This window comes from Grampus griseus (assembly GCF_964374135.1).
Source record: "Grampus griseus genome assembly, chromosome: 9".
NCBI classification, from domain to species: domain Eukaryota; kingdom Metazoa; phylum Chordata; class Mammalia; order Artiodactyla; family Delphinidae; genus Grampus; species Grampus griseus.
In genome coordinates this window covers 87,454,572-87,475,509 of record NC_139003.1, presented here as the reverse complement: position 1 = coordinate 87,475,509, position 20,938 = coordinate 87,454,572, and the positions used below count along the sequence as shown (strand labels likewise).

The 20,938-nt window shown below is 39.9% G+C and overlaps 1 protein-coding gene across 4 annotated transcripts in view; it reads left to right on the top strand.

The window, feature by feature from the left end:
• Nucleotides 1-20,938, top strand: part of SRPK2 (SRSF protein kinase 2) — a gene marked incomplete at its 3' end in the record, with an annotated part of 226,414 nt that overhangs the window by 154,044 nt on the left and 51,432 nt on the right. For all 4 annotated transcript variants that reach the window (XM_082662148.1, XM_082662147.1, XM_082662149.1 and 1 more), the window contains one exon: nucleotides 1,370-1,521. In XM_082662148.1, coding sequence (XP_082518274.1) covers nucleotides 1,370-1,521 — 152 coding nt within the window. The remainder of the gene's footprint in view (nucleotides 1-1,369; nucleotides 1,522-20,938) is intronic.

Genomic DNA, 20,938 nt, shown 5'->3' with positions numbered 1-20,938 from the left:
AGAATTTAGAGGTTCAGCTTAGAAAGGGGCAAGTCCTTTGACCCTGCCTTTTACTAGCAGCTAGGATGAGTTTGTACCCTGTGATGGCTGACCTTCTCAAGCAAGGTTCCACGGCTCTGTGCCCTAGGCTGTACCACAATGAGGAGAGAGGACTGGAGCCAGCCTTTCATTGTGCAGGGAGTAGCAGTGTTCCAAAACGTGCTTTTAGAAAGGGAGCATCAGTACTGGGCAGGCCAAAAAAATGGCGATTATCTACCACATCAGTGTCTGTGAGGTTCCCCTTGCTCCCCAGACTAGAGGCCCTCTGTTCATCCCACTGAAACTGCCTCTGGGGAACAGTCCATCAGCTGAACCCCCTTGCCCCTACCACTCGGTATCTTTTCCCTCCCCACTTTTTATCTGTAGAGCTGTGGCCAGCTCAGGGAGAGCAGTGGTGGTCCTGTTGTTAGGGCAGCTTGCAGCTCAAGAGAGGTTCTGCATCCAGTTGAGACTGTTGGTTCAAGATTCCCCATTGGGATATGGCTAGAAGGAGCAGTTACATTTTATAAGTGAAAGCTTGATTTTACAGAATTGCATTATGAATGCTTTACTTCTAAGCAAATGTATTTAATATATCCTGAGTTATTCTAGATATCTGAAAGATTTACATCTGTAACCTCTTAAGTTGTTTATTTGTTTTTAGTATTATAGGTTTTCCTGTCTTTTGTAAAAGAGTGTACTAAACATTTAGCCTTTTTGTAACAATTAGAAATAACCATTGGAAGTCTTGCATTGATGTATGGATTGTATTTGTATTCGACTGCAGTGGATGTTTTCTTTGTTTAATTTCCAGTTTGGGACAGTGTTCTTGTCTTGCTAAGCAAGGTGTACATTACAGTATACATTAGTTGGCTTTTATGAGTTATCCAGGAAACCTAACCACATTCCTGCTGTTTCTATGGGGAAAGGAATTCTGATTTTAAAATGATGGAAAATAAGCCCTTTTTTTAAAGTCTAGGGTTGCTTTCCTCTGTCTTTTTCTAATCTCTGGGGGATGTGTTCTAACTACTAAGGCTGTGTATCATGAGAGGATAACTCTTTTTCACTTACAATTCATAATATTATCAAGACTTAAGAAATAATTACGCTTGGAGTGAAAACGGGCCTGCAGAAATATTCCTTGGTTAATAAGGGTAGTCACCCCCCCGCCCTCCACTTGTGTTTTGAAGTAGTACTTGAATTCAGCTAAAGTGGCTGAAGTGACGTTAATCAGCATCTCTTCTTAGTGTGTGACAAGTTTTATTTTTTCCCATAGTAAGAAACTCTCAAGTGTATTCATAATGCAGGATTTACTTCTGAGTAAACAGGAATTGTCCTTCCTCTGTTTCAGGCCGGAGCCTCAGCAGAAAGCTCCCTTGGTTCCTCCACCCCCGCCCCCTCCACCACCGCCGCCTCTGGCAGACCCTGCGCCCCCGGAGCCAGAGGAGGAGATCCTGGGGTCAGACGATGAGGAGCAGGAGGACCCCGCAGACTACTGCAAAGGTGACGAGCCCGCGCGCCACGCGCCCGCCGGCAGAGCACGGGGGCTTGGTGATGCCAGCTCCCTGGTCGTTGTTAAGTTAGCCTCTTGCTGTCCGTATCGTTGAAAACTTCTAGATCATTAAGAGTAGAATGCTACCTGAAAATATAAGAGATATCAGGAGGAAAATTTGTAAGGGAAAGAAAATAAATACATGTGTGCGTACATATGCTGAGTACTTTCAAGAGGATTTAAATCTGCTGGTAGGATTAAAAAGGTGGTATAAAGCAGGACTATTAAAGATAAACACAGAGTAAACCATCTGCGAAGAGAAGAGCACAGAAAGTAGAGGGTACGAAGGCCCTACGGGAGGAGCCAGTTAAACTGCTGTTCTCTGCATTGGATTTGAGCTTCTGGGCTGCTAAGACTAATAAGGAACTGTTCCTTTCTCTGCGCAGCACTGAGTTAGATAGTATTCATTGTGTGTGGAATGAAAGTCGGTCCATTTGTTTCCTGGCGTTGTACTCAACGAGAAAGACAGTTTGTGGGTTCTGCCATTGTGACGTAGTGGATTATGTTTTCAGCTATGATTTCACGGATACATACAAGTTATTCAAGTGGAGTATTCTTGTATTGATGTTTCGTGAAGCCCAAGAGCATATAGCTAAACTCCTAGAAGGCAAGCATGTTGTGTGATGAGTATTGAAAACAGTTTGATCCAGACCCCATACTCTGTGTAGACTGGATCCCAGGAATCAAGGCTAAAGGAAAGGCAGTGCATTTGCTGCCTCTTCTTACTCACTTGGACTTTAATTCCCTCTAATGGAAAATTATCACAATCTGAATTCTTAGCTTCTGAACAGTTGATGAGACATTTATCTGCTACAAATTAAGGAAAAGATTCTATACGGCTTAAGAATAGATGGCAGGAGATGCACACATGTTCAGGCCATAAAGCATTAATGACTCTTCGGCTCTATTATATCTTAGTGTCAGTTTATCTAGTGATTGCAGGCCCTTTGTGTGTTGGTTAACGTTAGATACGAGAAAGCAAAAGTTAATATTCTGCTCTGAAAAGTTCAAGAAGGAATCTTCCGCTCTAACGTGATTTTTCCATAGGTGTAGATTTCTACACATAGAATCATGTTTTCCTTAGAAAATGGAATGTTGATCTTTAGCATTTGTATGAGTAGTGATTATGACCCCAAAGGTAAAGATCTATGCCTTTTAATATGGAAAAGAAGATGTTTTCCATCCTCCCTCTTAATCTGCATTTCTTCCTTTGAAAATGAAGTTATTTGAAGAGGAAATGCGGACAACTGTCTTGATTTTGCTGCTTAGGCCAAAACATTAGGTTGGTGTGAAGGAACTGTTCTCTTCAGGTCATAGGTTCCCCACTGCTGGAATGAGAATATTTGCCTCACAGGTGGCTCTTTTGTGGTATAGACCATAACAGGTGTTTAAGATAACTGACAAATGCTTTCAAGGGGCCCATGGAGTTGATTGGGAATGTCCGGGAAAATAACTGCCCCCACCCCCCAATAGAATAGATAACTTTCTATCTATTCTGGAAACGGTTGAATTTAAGTTACCAACACGATGCTTTATCATCCCTGAGTACTTTAGTATGTTTTGCCTACAATCAAGTACATTCTCCTTTGTTAACCACAATACAACTATCAAGATCAGGAAGTTAATGTTGATATACTTCTACCATTCAGTCCTTGGACTCCATTCAGGTTTTGTCAGTTGCCCAGTATTGTTACTTTTGTGAAACCGATCCACTGAAGAATCACATTGCATTTTGTTTTCTTCTTCCCTTAGTCTGGAACAGTTCCTTAGTCTTTTCTGGGCTTTTATGGCTTTGACATTTTTGAAGATGTAGGCCAATTGTTCTGTATAATGTTTTCTCATTTTGGAATACCAAAAAAGTGTTGTTCTGTGAGAAGTGTTCTTCTCATTGAATCCTATCAGATACTACATGGTTTTGATTTATACCAATACAGTTGATGTCAATCACTTGTTCAGGTTGGTGTCTGCCAGATAGCTCTACTGTAAAGTTACTCTTTACCTCCTGGTAATTAATAAACATTTTGTTGAGAGTTACTTTGAACCTTTGTAAATATTCTTTTTTCAAGAAATTTACTTCCTTCTTCCTCTTCTTTCTTTCTCTCCCTGTATTCTACCTATCCCTCCCTCCCATCCATCTGTCTGTGTATCTCAGATGTACTCATTCATAGATTTCCTTTTTACTCAGTGGGTTATAATCATTTACTCTCCTTATAAGTTTTAATGCTTAGATTTTCCCAAACTGGCCATTAGGAGCCCCTTCAGGTTGATTCTCTGTCCTTTTGAAAAGTTCATATCATTCTTTTTTGTTCTACACATTATTTTTTCACTTAGTATATATTAGAAGTCACTCTGCATCAGTACGTATAAAGCTGTGTCATTTGTTTTATTTATTATTTTTTTAGTTTAGCATAAATGTAAACCTTTATTTTTTAATTTAATTAAATTTTTTTTTTTACAATTTTAAAGGTTACTCTCCATTTACAGTTATTACAAAATATTGGCTCTATCCCCCATGTTATGTACAGTATATCCTCGAGCCTGTCTTACACCCAGTAGTTTATACCTCCCACTCCTCCACCCCTGTATTGCCCTTACCCCCCTCCCCACTGGTTGTAACCATTAGTTTGTTCTCTGTATCTGTGAGTCTGCTTCTTTTTTGTTTTATTCACTAGTTTGTTTAGTTTGTTGTATTTTTTAGATTCCTCATATAAGTGATATCATACAGTATTTCTCTTTCTCTGACTTATTTCACTTAGCACAGTGCCCTACAAGTCCATCCATGTTGTTGCAAATGGCAAAATTTCATTCTTTTTAATGGCTGGCTAGTATTCCACTGTGTGTGTGTCTGTGTGTGTGTGTCTGTGTGTTTATACCTTGTCTTCTTTATCCATTCTTCTGTTGATGGGAAAAGTCCCTATCATTCTTTAAATCCTTTCTTACTTTCAAATAAGATGTTCCTCATATACACTATTGATACTATGTATAAAATAGATTACTAACGAGAACGTACTATATAGCAGCGGTCCCCAACCTTTTGGCACCAGGGACCAGTTTCATTGAAGATAATTTTTCCGCGGACCGGGGGTGGGGTGGAGGGATGGTTCGGCAGTAATGCGAGCGATGGTCAGCGGCAGGTGAAGCTTAGCTCACCCGCCCACCACTCACCTCCTGCTGTGTGGCCCGGTTCCTAACAGGCTGTGGTCCGGTACCAGTCAGAGGCTTAGGGGTTGGGGACCCCTGCTGTATAGCACAGGGAACTCTACTTAATGCACTGTGGTGACCTAAATGGAAAGGAAATCAAAAAAGAGGAGATATATGTATAGCTGATTCATTTTGCTGTATAGTAGAAACTAACACAACATTGCATAGCAACTATACTCCAATAAAAATTAATCAAAAAAGAAAAAAAAAGAAAGATGTTCCTGGTTCATCTTGTATTATCTGTACGCCAGCCCTGGAATCAGCTCTCTCCACAAGGACCCCTGGTTTCTTTTAGTTAGGAACAGTATTTAGAAAACAAGATCTGGGCATTAGATGAGATCATTACTATTGAGGTGTCACTGCTTCTAGGTCTCTTAGCACAGAGCTAAGTACATACTTCCTTTATGTATATATTTCTAAATATTTATTTCTGTTTTTATTTATACATATATTACAATCCATGAGTTTAATATATCTCATTTCCACTGTAATGCTGGAGGATTCAGCTCAGTTTTATCCTTACCATGTCTATAGTTTCTTTCTTTGGCAGTAAGAGACTAGGCTGTCATTATCCTCATTTTGTTTACTGACTAGATTAATTTCCTTGTATGTCACTGCCGTTTTGGACATGTCTCCCCTCTCCTCAACACCTAGCCTGTCCTTAGACGTCCTTTGTCGCTTGGCACTACCTAAGGGCTGTGGAGTGAGAGCTCAGGAAGAGGGAAGAGGAGGGATGCCTTTCACAGTCTAAGGGTATGTTTTGCTTAGTCTGTGGAGGTGGCTTGTCTCTCTTCTGTCACTTCACATCTCTTCTTGTTTCCTCTGACTTCATTCTTGGAGAACCTCTGCGCCACCAGACAGTTCTTAATAGTCCTGAAATAAAATAAAACATTAACAGACACAAAATATACCACATCTTTTCTCTCTCTTTACAAAAGACATTTTCGTTCATCATAGGAGTTATAGGTATTTTGGGGGTCGGAGTGTGGAAGGTCACCTGGAATCCCATCACCTACCTTTAGCTGCAGTAAGCATTTGGGTTCCTGCAATTCTGAATCATTCATGACGAACCAAATTGTATCTTAACTTTTTACCTTCTTTTTACCTCTTTACCTTTTCAAGTCTTTCCTTATTCAAAGCTTGTGAAACTTACCGCCTTTTTAACAAAAAGGCCACTATTTAAAGTTCTGATATTGCTAATGCATTATTCTTTGCTCCTTTCTATTGTACCTGGCAGTCTCTGTGGCCTGGGAGTCTTCTTTTCCTTTCTTCATAGCTAGCATGTTCCTACCCACGAGTCCAGAGGGGGAGTATAGACTTTGGAGTCTGAAAGAGCTGGGTTCAAAATCTGACCCTGTTGCTTTCCATTTCTGTACCCTCGGACAAGTTACCTTTGCTGTAGGCTTTATTAGTTTCTTCATCTATAATATCATCTCTCCATATAATAGAATATGTAACAGCACCTATCACTGATGATTTTTTGAGGAATAAAATGAGATAAATATGTGAAGTAGGGCATACTACCTGATACATAGAAGATTCTTAAGAAATACGAATTTTATTTTCCTTAGTTCTGTTTTTGTTCCATCATTCTCTTCTCGGGTGTGTCCCCGTCTGTACTTTTGTGCTGACCCCCTTAGAGGTCTTAGCTGCCTCGCTTGTGGTGTGCTTGTTTCTCTGGCCTCTGCAGACAGAGTGGTCAGCACTGCTTCTCTCTCTCCTTGTTTTTCTATGTTACCTCTGGTCAGTTGTCTGGGACAGGAACTGTAGCAGCAGGCTGTGTGGTTTATTCCGACTTTTTCTTCCAAGCCCAGAGTATAACAAGGGTCAGGCACAGGGTCAGCCTGTAAACAAACAGTTCTAGGAGGCCCTTGTGTAATATTGTACTTGCTTGCTTTTTTAAGCTGAAAGCCTCTTCATCAGGGCAAAACCTCCTCCTCTGGGGAGATTTTAGTCTAATGTGGGTTTTCAGAGTGTGACCTGTACCACCTGCATCAGAACGTTTCTAGGCTAGACTCTAAGTCTTGAATTTGAATCCTTGGGAGTAGAACCCGGACTCCCAAGTATTTAACAGGTTCATCCAGTGATTTTTCTGCACATTGAAAGTAAGGATGGCTCACCTGAGGCATGTACCATTCCTCTAAAACTCCAAATTTGTGACTAAGAGAAGTGACCCTTCCCGTCACTTCACACTGTGTGACTGATTTGCTGTGTAAGGGGAATTACTGCTTTGAACTACCTGTGTTCTAAAATTTCCCCAGAACTCTCAGCACGTATTTACTCCAAGGACGAGTAAATGGTGGAAGTAGGAACATTGCTTTCATGTATCATGCTTGCCTGCACTGACTGACTCCTCAGAGATCCTGTTTTGTGGCTCTGCTAAATCATTTTTAGATAAGTTGGCACCTTGTATACAGTTTATCACTTGCATCGTTTCTGGAGACATCGATTTCAACATAGTTGTGCTCTGACTTGGTAGTGAAGCGTGTCATTTCCTTATGCCTTCTTTGAATCCCTATCACATCTTATTTAGGCCTCTTCCTTTATCACCCACAGTAGTCTCCACTCCCCACCCCCGTAGCACTCATTATGATGTGTGATTATATATTTATTTTTGTGTTTGTTTCTGAGCTCCTTCTCCTCAGTCTGAAAGATTTCTTGTGGTCAAGGGCTGTATGTTTTGTTAATCCCACTGCATTGGAACCATCTACTGTGCAGTAAGTATTTCTGTTTGGGTGAAGAAATTGTCTTTGGTGTTAAGCTTCAACTAAGGGCAGGATAGCACTGTTGTTACCTGCGTATCTGAAAAGGCGTGTCAGGGTGAGGAGGTTGACAGGCCATGAAGGACACACAAATCAGAGTACAGACGCTTCATTTCTGCTTTAAATTTTCTTGAAATCATCCACAGTGCCCCCGAGCTCTTCTGTGGGAATTTGGGAATATCTCCTTCAAAACATAGGATAAACAATATGAATACTTGCACACTAGAAAAATGTCAGATGGCTTCCTTATACACAAATTGCCTTTACCCATGTGTGTTCACTTTCCATTTGTGAAAAATTTACACAGGTTGAATTTCACTACATCTCAGAATTTAATGTTGGTGGTTATAATTTCTTATTGGTCTTGTTTCTCTCCTCAGAATCTATGACTTAACGACTATTTTATAGCTTCAGACTGTTTTTTGTTTTTTTAAGAAAAAAAAGCAATATACATTACACGAAGTTGCCTTAGAAATGGTGTCATGTAGCTCAAGTATTTTATGACAATGTAGCCTTTTTAATTTTGTTTTTTTTTTTTTTTACAGTAGGTCCCTGTTGGTTGTCTGTTTTATTTATTTATTTATTTATTATATATTTTTTTATGTGGACCATTTTTAAAGTCTTTATTGAATTTGTTACAGTATTGCTTCTGCTTTATGTTTTGGTTTTTTGGCCCCGAGGCATGTGGGATCTTAGTTCCCTGACCAGCGATTGAACCTGCATCCCCTGCATTGGAAGGCGAAGTGTTAACCACTGGACTGCCCGGCAAGTTCTTGGTTGTCTATTTTAAATATAGCAGTGTGTACGTGACAATCCCAAACTCCCAATCTATCCCCACCGCCCCCCTTCTCCCCTGGTAACCATAAATTCATTTTCTAAGTCTGTGGGTCTGTTTCTGTTTTGAAAATAAGTTCATTTGCATCTTTTTTTTTTTTAGATTCCACATATAAGCGACATCATTTATTTGTCTTTCTCCGTCTGACTTACATCACTTAGTATGATAATCTCCAGGTCCATCCAGAAATGTAGTCTTTAGTTTCTGTTCTTTTTTTTTTTTGCGGTACGCGGGCCTCTCACCGTTGTGGCCTCTCCCGTTGCGGAGCACAGGCTCCGGACGCGCAGGCCCAGCGGCCATGGCTCACGGGCCCAGCCGCTCCGCGGCATGTGGGATCTTCCCGAACCGGGGCACGAACCCGTGTCCCCTGCATCGGCAGGCGGACTCTCAACCACCGCACCACCAGGGAAGCCCTGTTCTTCTTGAGATAAGTAAAAGATAATCTTTATTCATTCACAGTTCTTTTCCTTAAAACCACTAATGCTGCATGAATACTTAATTCACCACGGTTGTATGCGTTTTTAAAAATTAGTAGGCTTAAATTGGCTTACTTGAAGCCTTGAGAAGAGACTCTGCTTATCTATATGAAGAAGGTAATATGCCCTTGGATTTATTACGAGGCTTCATTGCATTCCTTTCGTGGAGACTGAGGCTATTCCAACACCTGTCAGGCTCCTTGCTGTGAATCACTACTGACATGGGTATTTATTGATTACTAAGCTTCAGTTAGCCTGACAATTGAATTCTTTGAGGCTTTCCTATATGTAAAGTGTTGTATTTTACTACAGGGTTTGTAAAGATAAATGAGAAACAGTCTGTATTTTCTAGGCGTTCATGGCCTCGCAGACTCTGCCAGTAGAATATAAGCTCCTTCACAGCAGAGCCTTGCCTGTCTTGTTGCTTCCTGCTTCTCACTAGAACCAAGATGGAACAACCTGTGGCCTGTTGACTGTGGGATGAATGAATGAATGGACTAGATTAAGAAGCTACTTAAGTGCCTTTCTTCACCTTTTTTGTGTGGTTGACTAATTATAAGAGGAGAAAAAGGGAAATTTGTGAGGATGCGAAAGGAATGAAGTTGTATTTGGTTAGAGGTAAAAGAAAAGACTTTATAGAAAATGTAAAGGGGGCCTTGCCAGGTAAGAAGAATTGGACTTTGTTGATGGGGGTGGGCGTTTCTCTGGCCAAATCCTGGAGCCTGGGAGAGGTGTCTCTGAGAAGCTTTTGTTTTCCTGCCAAATGGGCAACATACAGATTAGGTTGAAGAGTAATGTGGGAGCATCATGTAGAGGATAAATACGAGGATGAGAAATTTATACATGAAGTAAATTAAAACATCATCTAGAAAGACATTTTTTAAAAACCCGAAGGAAGGCAGAATGGAAAAAGAACCCTTGGGAGTCCCCAGGCTAGTGGGTACGATTTGGCGCTTTCACTGCCCAGGGTGCAGGTTCAATCCCTGGTCAGGGAACTGAGATCCCACAAGCCGTGTGGCCAAAAAAAAGGGCAAAAGAACCTTTCTGGTATGATCAGCTCTCTTTTTAAAAATGTATTTAGGGTGAAAGAGCTGTACCAGAATGTCAGCAGAAAGGTGTGAAGTTGGTGTGGAGGTTTCTTCTTTTCTATATACTTGTATGTCTAGTTGTTGTTGGAAAGACACTTCTTTCCCTATGGAATTGCCTGGTGCCTTTGTAAATAACTTCACCGTATGTATTAGGGTCTATTTATGGACTCTTTTCTGTTCCATTCCACTTTTGGTCTGTCTGTGCGCTTATTCCACTCCGCCTTGATTTGTGTAGCTTTATGTAGTAAGTCTTGAACTGGGTAGTGGATGCCCTCTGACTTTGTGCTTCTCTTCCAGAATGGGTTTTGACTTGTCTAGTTCCTTTGTATTTATGTATAATGTCAGCCTCAGCTTATAAATACAAATATTTTAGACATGTCTTTAGTAGTATTGATCTTCTAATCCATCGTAGAGGAGCAAAATTTGCCATCCCTGAAGTCTCTTTGGCATGTGGATTATTTCCAGCTGAAAAGGCCCAAAAGACTCAGGAAGAAACTTTTGACTTTCCCCCAAATGCCTAAAAGAACTTAGATAGATTGCATGTTCCCTGACAGGAATAGAGCTGTCATCGGAGGTGTCTGCAAAGAATGTGGGCCAGGTGTGATGCGGGAGTCCACTCTGTGTTTGTGTCACAGCCATTTACCAAGTATTTGCTTTTCCATCTCCATGTGAATGGCCTTCGTTCCCTTTGAAGTCCCAAATCACTACCCCCAACATCCTGAAGATGGTATTTAAGATGAGGGCTTTGGTTGTTTTTGGAGAGTTACTCAGTTTTCCTGGGCCTCTCCCGTGTATACAGGTCATTAAACTGTTGTTTGATTTTCTCCTTTTAATCTGTCAACTTAATTCTTAGACCAGCTAGAACAACCTAGAAAGGTAGAGGAAATTTCTTCCTCCCAGACACCACTAACATCTCTGTGTCCATTTATTACCAAATTGATCAACTGGACTCACGCCAGGGTTCTAGCCCAGACTGAGACCCCTGGTCTCGCCCAGAGAGGTTCTTTTTCCATCAGATTCATGCAGCCGTAATGAAACCCTTGCTGAGACTGGAACAGCACACACTTTATTCAGTGGCCAAAGAAAGGAGAAGCAGGAACTTAGTTCACAAATTAACTTCTCAAGCCAATCCGGGTGGAGACACCAAATCTATAGGCGGGTCGAGGTAAAATGGAGGGATTTGGATAGAGGGAGAGGAATATTCATGAGTTATCAGAGAACTGAGATCCAGATTCAGGATTGTAGTTTGGACCTGGAACTGGTGCAGCTCTCCTCTTTAGTCCTTGTTTGGGCTTTTCTGGTTGTTGTCGTGGCAGTCATAACTGTCAGGGCACTGAGGGGTGTGTCATTTAGCATGCTAATGTATTGCAGTGAGTGTATAATGAGGCTTATGGTCTGCTGGAAGTCAGATCTTCCGCCATCTTGGGCCTTGTTGGTTCTAACCAGTTCTTTTTTTTTTTCTGTTTGCAGCGTCCCCCTGAAACTTAGGGTAATTGGTTTCTAGAAAAAGATTTCTAAAAAGAAAAAAAAAAGTAATTGGTTTCTATTTGAGGGAGGGGCTTGGGGTATGATTCTGGGACCACAGCCTTGGTAACACATTTATTTAGGTCTTTAATTTCTCTCAGCAATGTTTTATGTTTTTTTAGTGTGGAGGTCTTGCACATATTTAAATTTTTTCCTCTCTTTTGTTTTTGTTTTTTGATGATATGTAGAAATATAATTAATTCATTGACCATGTGTCCTGTAACTATGCTAAATTTGTTTGCTAATTTTATTTGTGTGTGTGTGTTCTGTGTAGAGTTTTTGGATTTTCTGCACAAGCATTTATCATTTCACTGCAAATAGTTTTCTTTTCCTTAGCATTCTTTATGTTTCTTTCTTGCTTCATTGCTCCATCCATGCACAAGATTGAATAAAAGTGGTAGGAGAGGACATCCGTGTCTTGTTTCTGATCTTACAGCAAATGTGTAGATTTTCAAAAAGATCTGTTTCTTAGGTTGTGATAGATCCCGTAGACTTAAAAGTAAAATGAAAAGCATAAGCCTTACAAAAAGAAAAAAAGTAGCAGTCTTCACGGCCTTGGAGTAGGGGAAGATTTTGTAGAGAGAATACAAAAGGTATCAAGGTTGAAAAAATTAAAAATTGGATTTCATCCAAATAAAAAGTCCTTTGCTGATTAAGAAACATTTTGAAAAATGAAATGACCAGCTTCAGAGTAGGAGAAAATAATTGCAATATATATAGTTGACAAAGACCATGAATCGGAGACTACATCAGGAAACTGAGATTTTGGAGAAATGTTCTTTGTATTAATTAGGGCATATACATTTGTCAAATATTAGGGAATTGTATATCTAGACTGCAGGATTGGATTTCTCTCTCTTTTTTTTTAACTTTGTCTTTTATTTGTTTTCTGCATTGAGCATATATTTCTTTGTAGATAGAAAAAAATGTTTAAAGAAGAACTTAGCAGTGAGGAACCATTTGAGGTTTTGAACAGGGAAGTGCTGTTCTTAAGGAAGAATAATTTGAAATCTTAAATGACTGGAGTTGGAGAGAGAGAATTTGTATATAAGGAGAAGACAAAAGCAAACAACATCACAGAGATAGCATCTTTATCATTTGATAAACTATGGCACGTAGAGGACAACAATGAGAAAAATTCCAAGTCTTCAATTCTGGAGTGAGTGGAAGAAGAATAGTACTTCCTGGGCATCATGGGGGGGGGTGGGGGAAAGGACTCTGAATTTTGAAACTGCTTGTCTTTTCTTCTTAGTTTCAGATATCATTTGGCTGTTCCCAAGCCCAGAGCCAAATGTGCAGTCCATCTCTTAACAGCTGAACAGGGATTTACAGCATGCATTCTGTGTCCTAACTTCACTGCAGCATTATTCTATTTTATTTTTTCTGGGCTATTTTTTCTTCACCCTAGTTTCCTTCTAATTTTATATCTTGTATTGTGGTTTTATAAACTGCCTCAATTCTTTATTGAAAAGAAGTGGATTTGGTACTATTAACAGGAACAGTGGAATCACAGTTGGTCTGGGGAGATATGGATGAGTTTGACTTTATTCATTTGAATTTAACGAAACTGGTGGAGAAATCAAGAAGGCAGCTGGAGATACGAACCTGGGGCTCAGAAGAGAGGGCAAGCAGACGGTGTAGTAAAGAATTTAACATTGCTGAAAGAGAAGTCTGGTTTTTGCCCTAAACTCCTAGGTGATAGTCTCTAAGCCCTTGGAATGTCTGCCTGGTTAGTGTCTTCTTTACCTGGGCCTTGGGCCACACAAAGTAATATTATAGTGATTGGTGCTGGGTGGGGGCTTTTGGCACTTGTGGGCCCTGAGGTTTGCCATGTTGCCAGTCCACCATGTCTACATAACGGAGCCCTAATAAACACTCTGGGCCCCAAGGCTTGGGTGAACTGCTCTGGTTGGCAGTACTATGTGTGCATTGTCATGTGTCATTAACTGGAGGAATCGACAGTGACCTTTGGGAGAGGGACACCTGGAAGCTCTGAATTTGGGGCCCTCCTTGATTCTGCCCCAGGCAGACTGACATTAAGTGATAGCCCTTATGCTATAATAAACTGTAACCATGAGTTTAACTGCCTTCAGTGTCTTCCGTGAGTTCTTGTCACATATTAATTCCTGGAACTGAGCACGGTGTTCGGACGCTCCAAACCTGCAGCTGGTGTCAATAGTGAGGGTGGCCTTTGGGACCCCTAGACCCTACAGTTCTGTCAGAAATGAGCGAGGTCTTGTGGACTGTTCCAGACCTTACACAAGTATATAGATTTGCTAGGAAAACAAATTGTATAAGGAGTGTTAAGTGAATAAAAAAGATGCAGGGAGATGGTTCAGTGAGAATCCTTTGAGAAATTCCATGGGGCACAAGAGGAGAAAGAACAAGTGGAAGAACAGAGCAGGCAGGCAGGCAGGAGAGCAACCAAAGGGGTGTGTTCACCTTGACGGCGCAGATGGTGGAGCTGCGAAGGTACAGTTCTGTTACTCTCAATGAAACATTCTTCGACACATTCCGTTGTGTAAACTGAAGTTTTCATTTTTTGAGTGTAGATGGAGTCCTGCTTGCGCTCATTCTAAATGTCAGTGGTTCTTGTCCCCACCTGTCAGCCCCTGCATAGTCTGCCCCTTTGGATCTGGAGATCCCAGAAGAGGCGCCGCAGGATCTGGGCCAGAGTCACCATGTGATGTTTGTCGTGATCTTTCCCACGCCTTGTGCATGCGCCATGAGGTGCTCTCGTCCGTACCATGGGGGCTCTCCCCACTGTACTCAGAACCAGAGCAGGATTGTGTGGCATAGGTAGTGAGAGGGCCCAGCCCAGATGCCCCCATGCCTGTGCCCCTGCACCCTGCCCTTTGTGGGTCCTCCAGCTGTCCCACGGCCCTTCTCTCCACTGGGCTACACCGCTGGTCCGCACCGCTGGTCCCTGGAGTCTGGTTTCAGGAAGAGTGCACAGTCAACATGACGGCTTTGCTTCTCGTCTTTCTCTGTCCCGTCGTCCCTCACCCCCTTGTGGGCTCACTGGAGCATAAAATCCCTTCCTTTTCCTAGCTCCAAACAGAAACATTCTTGCACTTTGCCTCCTTGGGGCTGTTCACTAATTCCCTGGGCAGGCCCAGGCATGTTTGATCCTTATTTGACATCTAAGGTACAATTCTAAATATTACGGACAGAACCTGGTAATGGGGCAAGTTTTGGAGTAATTTATTTGGTCTCTTTCTTAAAATTTATTTTTACTGAGATATAATTGATGTATTTAAGTTTTAAGGTGTACATTGTGTAGGTCAAGGTTTTTATTTGATACGTTACATATTGCAAGATGACTGCCACCCATACACCTCTGTCATATCACATAATTATTATTTCTTTTTTGTGGTGGGAACAGTTAAGATCTTGTTTCTTAGCAGCATTGACGTTTATAATACATCATTGTTGTCTATATTTTCTCCTTAGTTTCCCATCTGAGGCTAGTATAAAAAAGGAGTGTATTCTTAGGTACCTTATCCAGGTTTTTCATGATCATTTTTCTATCTCTGATTTTTCTATCTCTCTGTATTGGATCTTGTTTCAACCTGGAATTTAAAAGATTATAATGAAATAAAGAAGTTTCAGATTTTGTTGGAGTTTTTTGGTCTATTTTATATTGACTAGGAAGGAGTAATTGAAAATTTGCTATTTTTTCCCACATACAATTTTTTTTTATTGATTACATAAGGTACACCCCTCTAAAGGGTACACTTTAGTGGTTTTTAATATAGTCACAGAACTGTGCAACTACTACCACTAATTCCAGAACATTTTTATCACACCAAAAAGAGACACGGTTCAGGAGCAGTCAGTCCCCATTCCTCCCTCGTCCCAGAGTCCATGGCAGCTACTCATCTACTTCCTGTCTCTGTGGATTTTCTTATCCTGGACATTTCATATAAACAGAATCATATAGCCTGTGGCCTTCTTGTGGCCGGCCTTTTTTTTTTTTTTTTTTTTTTTTTAAAGCATGTGTTCAAGTTTTATTCATGTTGTATCGTATATTAGTACTTTATACTTTTTTATTCTGAATAATATGTTCTGTAGTCTGGGTATATCACATTTTGTTTATCTGTTCATCATTTGATGTGCATTTGGGTTGTTTCACTTTGGAGCTATTTTGAATATGCTACTTTGAACATTTGTATATATGAGTTTTTGAGTGGACATATGTTTTCCATTTCTCTCAGATATATACCTAGGAGTAGAATTGTTCGGTAATATTATAACTCCATGTTTAACTTCTTGAGGAACTGCCAGATTGTTTTTCCAAAGCAGCTACATCACTGTGTATTCCTGCCAGCATGTTGTACGAGGGTTACAGTTTCCCCGCATCCTCACCAGCATTTGTTACTCTTTTTTATTTTGTCCATCCTAGTGGGTTTTAGGTGGTCTCTCACTGTCATTTTGATGTTGATTTACCAAATGACTGTTGATGTTGAGCATCTTTTCATGTCCCTATTGGCCATTTATATATCTTCTTTGGAGTTGCTGCGTTAAGTATGTGCGTGTGTGCATGCACATGTGCAAGCGTACGCACACGTGTTATTGCTAAGGTTGTGGCCCATGAGTACACATGTTGTTCTATTTATGAGGTTGCATGAGAGTTTTCCTTTACTCTCAGTACCTGGAAAAGCTGTACCATTACCGTGTCACAATATGTTGTTGATGTTTTTAATACCATGACTGTTGTGCTGCCCCTGTTTCCTTGTTGGCTTTCAGTGTTAGGAAGTACTGTGTGAAGTGAGGTTTATACCTTCAGTTCTGAGTGATCTTAAGTATATACTACTATAGCTATTTATTTAAACTCTTATTTGCTAGTTCAAAAAATTATTATGAAAGTGGTATATGGTAGTGTTAAAAAAATTCAAACAAAATAGGAAGCAAAAAATTAAAATTCTCAGTTTTTGTATTTGACACTCTGTTCCACAGTCAGCTTCTCCAAGGTGAATTAAAGGGGTTTCAAGTTTCAGAGGTATCCTCCCAGAAATTAATGTGTGTCTATGCATATCCATATATTTATAACTTCCATAAAAGAGATTGATCTGCGTGCTTTCCCATACTATGCTATGCTATTTCAGTAATATTTGTGGATGTATTTTCATGAACCTACATATAGTTCTGCATCATTGTTTTCTGCATAATACTCTGTTCTTTGTGTTCGCTTTGATTAAGTAGCTTTGTAGTGATTAGACATTTATGTGTTCTCACCTTTCATTATTGTAAATAATGCCACTGGGAACTCCTTGTATATTCAGTTATGGGTTTGTCCTAAGCATAAATTTGTAGGTGAGATTAGCTAGTTTGAAGCATAGTGCATTTTCATTTTAAAACATGTCACCAGTTGCCCTCCAAAAAGACTATACTGATTTACGCACTTACCAGAAGTACGTCAGTGTGGTTCCACGCAGCACCACTGTCTTTACACGATATCACCAATAATCTCTTGTTTTTATTTTACTCATTTGAGTATTAGTAAGACTGGCCATTTGTATTTAGTATTTTTGAAAAATTGTGTCCATATTATTTTTGACCATTGGGTTTTTAAAACTTGCCTTTATTCTTTTTGTGTCATGTGATCTTGTATTTGGCTTTTTAAAAGAGGTTTTAGTTCTTTGATTATAATTTCTTCATGTCTTGATTGTACTTTACTCTTCTTTGTACTTTTATGCTAATTAAAATGATTTTACCTCTTTTCCTTTTATTGATCCTGTGAGCAGCCTACTAGGCTTTATTTACTATACCACCCAAATTCACTGTGACCTTTAAACTGAATATCTCATCAGGATACCAAAATTCTTCCCTAGGACAATAGTAATTTTTCCTTTTTTGGTAACACACTAATAAGATGATGGTGTTCTTTCCAAGACTGTTAAGTCTGAGGCATAAAAGGAAGAGTGTTTTCAAGAAGGAAGGATTTAATAATAGCAGTATTCGGTTAAGCCACAGTTTGAAGATGAAGGCTGAGAAAAGGTTAGTGAGCTACTTGTGGGCAGGGTCCCTGTTGGCTGGGGCCAGTGATGGATCATGCACATGTCAAGGTGAGGATGCACTGGAGAGAGCATAACAGATACTTTGGTGAAATTTAGCCATGAAGTGAAGAGAAGACTGTAGCTTGTAGCGGGTGAGGTCAGATATGCACAGGAGAATGTTGATTTTAAGACAGGATACCTGAGCCTATTTCTAGGCAGAAGAGAAGAAATCTGAGGAAAGGTTGGAGAGTCAACAGGAAAGGAATTAGATGAGTAATTTTTGGAGGTAGTGGGTTAATCTTGGAAAGATTGAGGGCACATCTTTCTTGTAGAACAGTGGGGAGGAGGTTTTGTATAACTGTTACAGTGAGTAGAATAAGGACTGCTCTGGTTATTGTTGTGTAATGAATTACTCCAAAACTTAGCACGTTGAGCCAACTTTTAATGTTGCTTATGGTTTTATGGATCAGGAATTTAAAAAGGGAAAAGATGAGGGGGTTCGCCTCTGCTTCATGATATCTGGGGTGTCTGTTACGGGTGTCTTTTGAGACATCTCAAAGGGTGGAGACACAGGAATCATCTGAAAGCGCATTTTTCACATGTCTGGCCTCCCAGGCTACAAGTATTGGAAGACTGGGACTGCAGACAGGTGTGCCTGTCTGCATGCTTTCTGTGTGGCTTGGCTTCCTTACAGCATTGCGGCTTCCGGGGCGGTGGCGGGGGTGGCCAGTCGTTACCTGGAACCCGGAGTTCCAAAAGCGAGCGTGCACCTTACAGAGTGGAAGCTGTGTTGCTTTATGACTTAGCCTCGAAAAAATCACACAGCCACTTCCACTACCTTTCGTTTGTTAGATGCACATCAGAAGCTCATCCAGATCTACAAGGAGGAGGATTAGAGTCCATTTCTTGTAGTAGAACTTCAGGGTTCTAGGAGAGCAAGTGGTTTGGGAGATGCTGTTGTGGCCTTTGGAGAATATAGTCTGCCAGAATGCCACAAGAAGTTAATAAAAGGATGTTGTGAACTCTGAAGTATGTATAGTTATATTGTGGTATAATCATTTAACCATTTTTCCAAAGACATAAATTTATCTAATCTTCTTTTTGTCTGGCATAGGCTATAAGACCTAAGCCTAAAGTCCGCTGACTGTTATCTAACTTGCTATGTTGGGTGCGTACCATGGGGGTATGCTCAAGTTGGTTCCTGAGTTAGGCTTTCTGATGATGACTGAACTAGAAGACGTTAATTACTCTTGGATTGTAAAACCAGGTGGGGCTTTAGAATGAGGCTCAGAAGTCAGTTCTGTTTTCCATATATGTGTCAAAGAGCTTTTTACTTACTGCATTTGTAGTCATTCATCTCCAAGACCTATGTCCTCTTCCCATTTTTTGAATTCCTTTAGAAATAATGAGAATTTGGATTATTCACAATGAATTATTTTTTACAAGAGGTGTAATGTACACCTGGGAACATGCCTGTAGTTGTGTGGTTGAGTCAGACGTTGCTATGTGCTGTGATGCACCCTTGCACATTCATGAACAATGGAAGTGTGAAATAACAATAGGTCTTGACTTACTGAAGGAACTTAGTCTTTCAGTTATACTTTGATGTCTGAGTGTGTATAATTATGGCCTTTGGTTTTAAATGGCCAGGGAATTGTTGTCAGAGTTCTTTTATTTTAAAAGTTTTTTTGGTTACTAAAAGAATTTTTTTTTTTAGCTGTGAAAGAAATTCAGTGTTTCTCAGGTGTCTTCTGATTTCTGAACTCTATACTTTCACCTAACAAGACTTTCTCATTACAAGATCGGTTGTTTCCCCAGTTCATAATTCAATATATTGTATTTTTGCTTATCCAGAACATAATTAAGAGCTAAGAAACAAGCCCAAAATCTTCGAGTATCCAAGTTCATCCAAGTTCCCCTTTTAAGATCTCAAATAATATTTGTTTACTCTTCCTCTGCCTACAAAGCAAGTAAGGAGAAGGCTAAGAGCAAGAAGGAAGACATTAAAACTATGAAAATCATAGTAAAATCCCAGTAAACATCCCAGCAACCTTATCCTGCTTGATGTGGTGGTAAACTTTTTTAGGCAAACAGACCGCATGTCTTATCGGGGGGAAAATCAGATTGTTACCAAGCTTTTGTACAGCAGTACTTTGGGCAAGAAGACAGTAGAGCAATACATTTGATACACTCAAGGAAAGAAAGAGCCGAAGATTTTGTACCTGTCAAACTGCCCTTCATTTATAAAGGTCCCATATAAAATGTTATACACAGTATATATGTTAGCCCTGGGGGAATATTTTTCTCATGAGCCCTCTGAGGAATCTAATTAAAAAAAAAAAAAAAAGTCTTTAAACAGCCAAAATCAATGGAGTGGTATAGACATAAAGACAGAGTTCAAAAAAAGACAAGATTACCCTTGAAAAATTAAGCCTGTATCAGTCCTCTGGAGTACTTACCTTACAGCCTGCTGTTAAGGAAGTGCATTAACCAGACACCCAATTGGACTTTAAATAATCTGTACTTAGTTTCCATAGACTGTATTTTTTAATTTAAAGGTAAATTTTATAATACCTTTAATGGAGCAGTGGTTAAGAGTTTTCTGTCAAGGATATACTGAAGAGACAAATGGCAGTGACTGGCACTGTGTACTTAAGATGATAGAAAGTGTTGTCAGTGGATACAAAGTGTGTCCATTAACTATCTTTCATTGTGGATTTGTAGAATATTTATATGCTCAAAATACTTTCAGTGAAACTGAACACTTAGTTATATGTGTATGTTTGATGAAGAAAGTTCGTGACCCAAAGTACAGCATCAACTGCATCTGTAGATTTGGCCTCTTGAAAACAGCCACTAGCCATTTATGATTTGATGGTAACTCCTTGTGCATTTTAAGGACTCCTGCCAACCCCCAAAGTTCATTTAACACTGTGTTCTGAACCTTTTCACTGGATTAAGAAATGATTCAGGAATCTTCTAGACTGTAGAATGTAGAGATTAGGCTTTTAGAATCTGGCTTGTCCCCCAGAATGTGAATTGCATTTCCACTGTGGGCTCTGTCATCCTTGAAGGTCTTTTCTGTCAGTATCAATGTATTTTAGAAAAATTTTGCTTATAGCTCTAAAATTGCAGTACTAAAATGAGAAGAAATCTAGATTACTGATCATAAAGGCAGAAGAAATCCTTAATTTTATTTGATACTGTCTAGAATCAGATTCCAACTTTGTAAACGTATGGAGCTGTTAGTGTACTTTAACCTCTTAAATGTTTGTGGATCCCGTGATTGCTGAGTTCAGCATCTTACAGATATTTTCACAGCTCGATATCCTTCTTACCAGCTTGCCTTAAGTACTACACATTTTAGTTTTGCAGTGTAATAAAAATATAATTTTTCAACTATACAATTCTCTTGGCAGTGTCTTTATGTGGTATGATATTATGTTTAGATTATTAGTTCACTTTTCCTCATCTGGTCGTAAG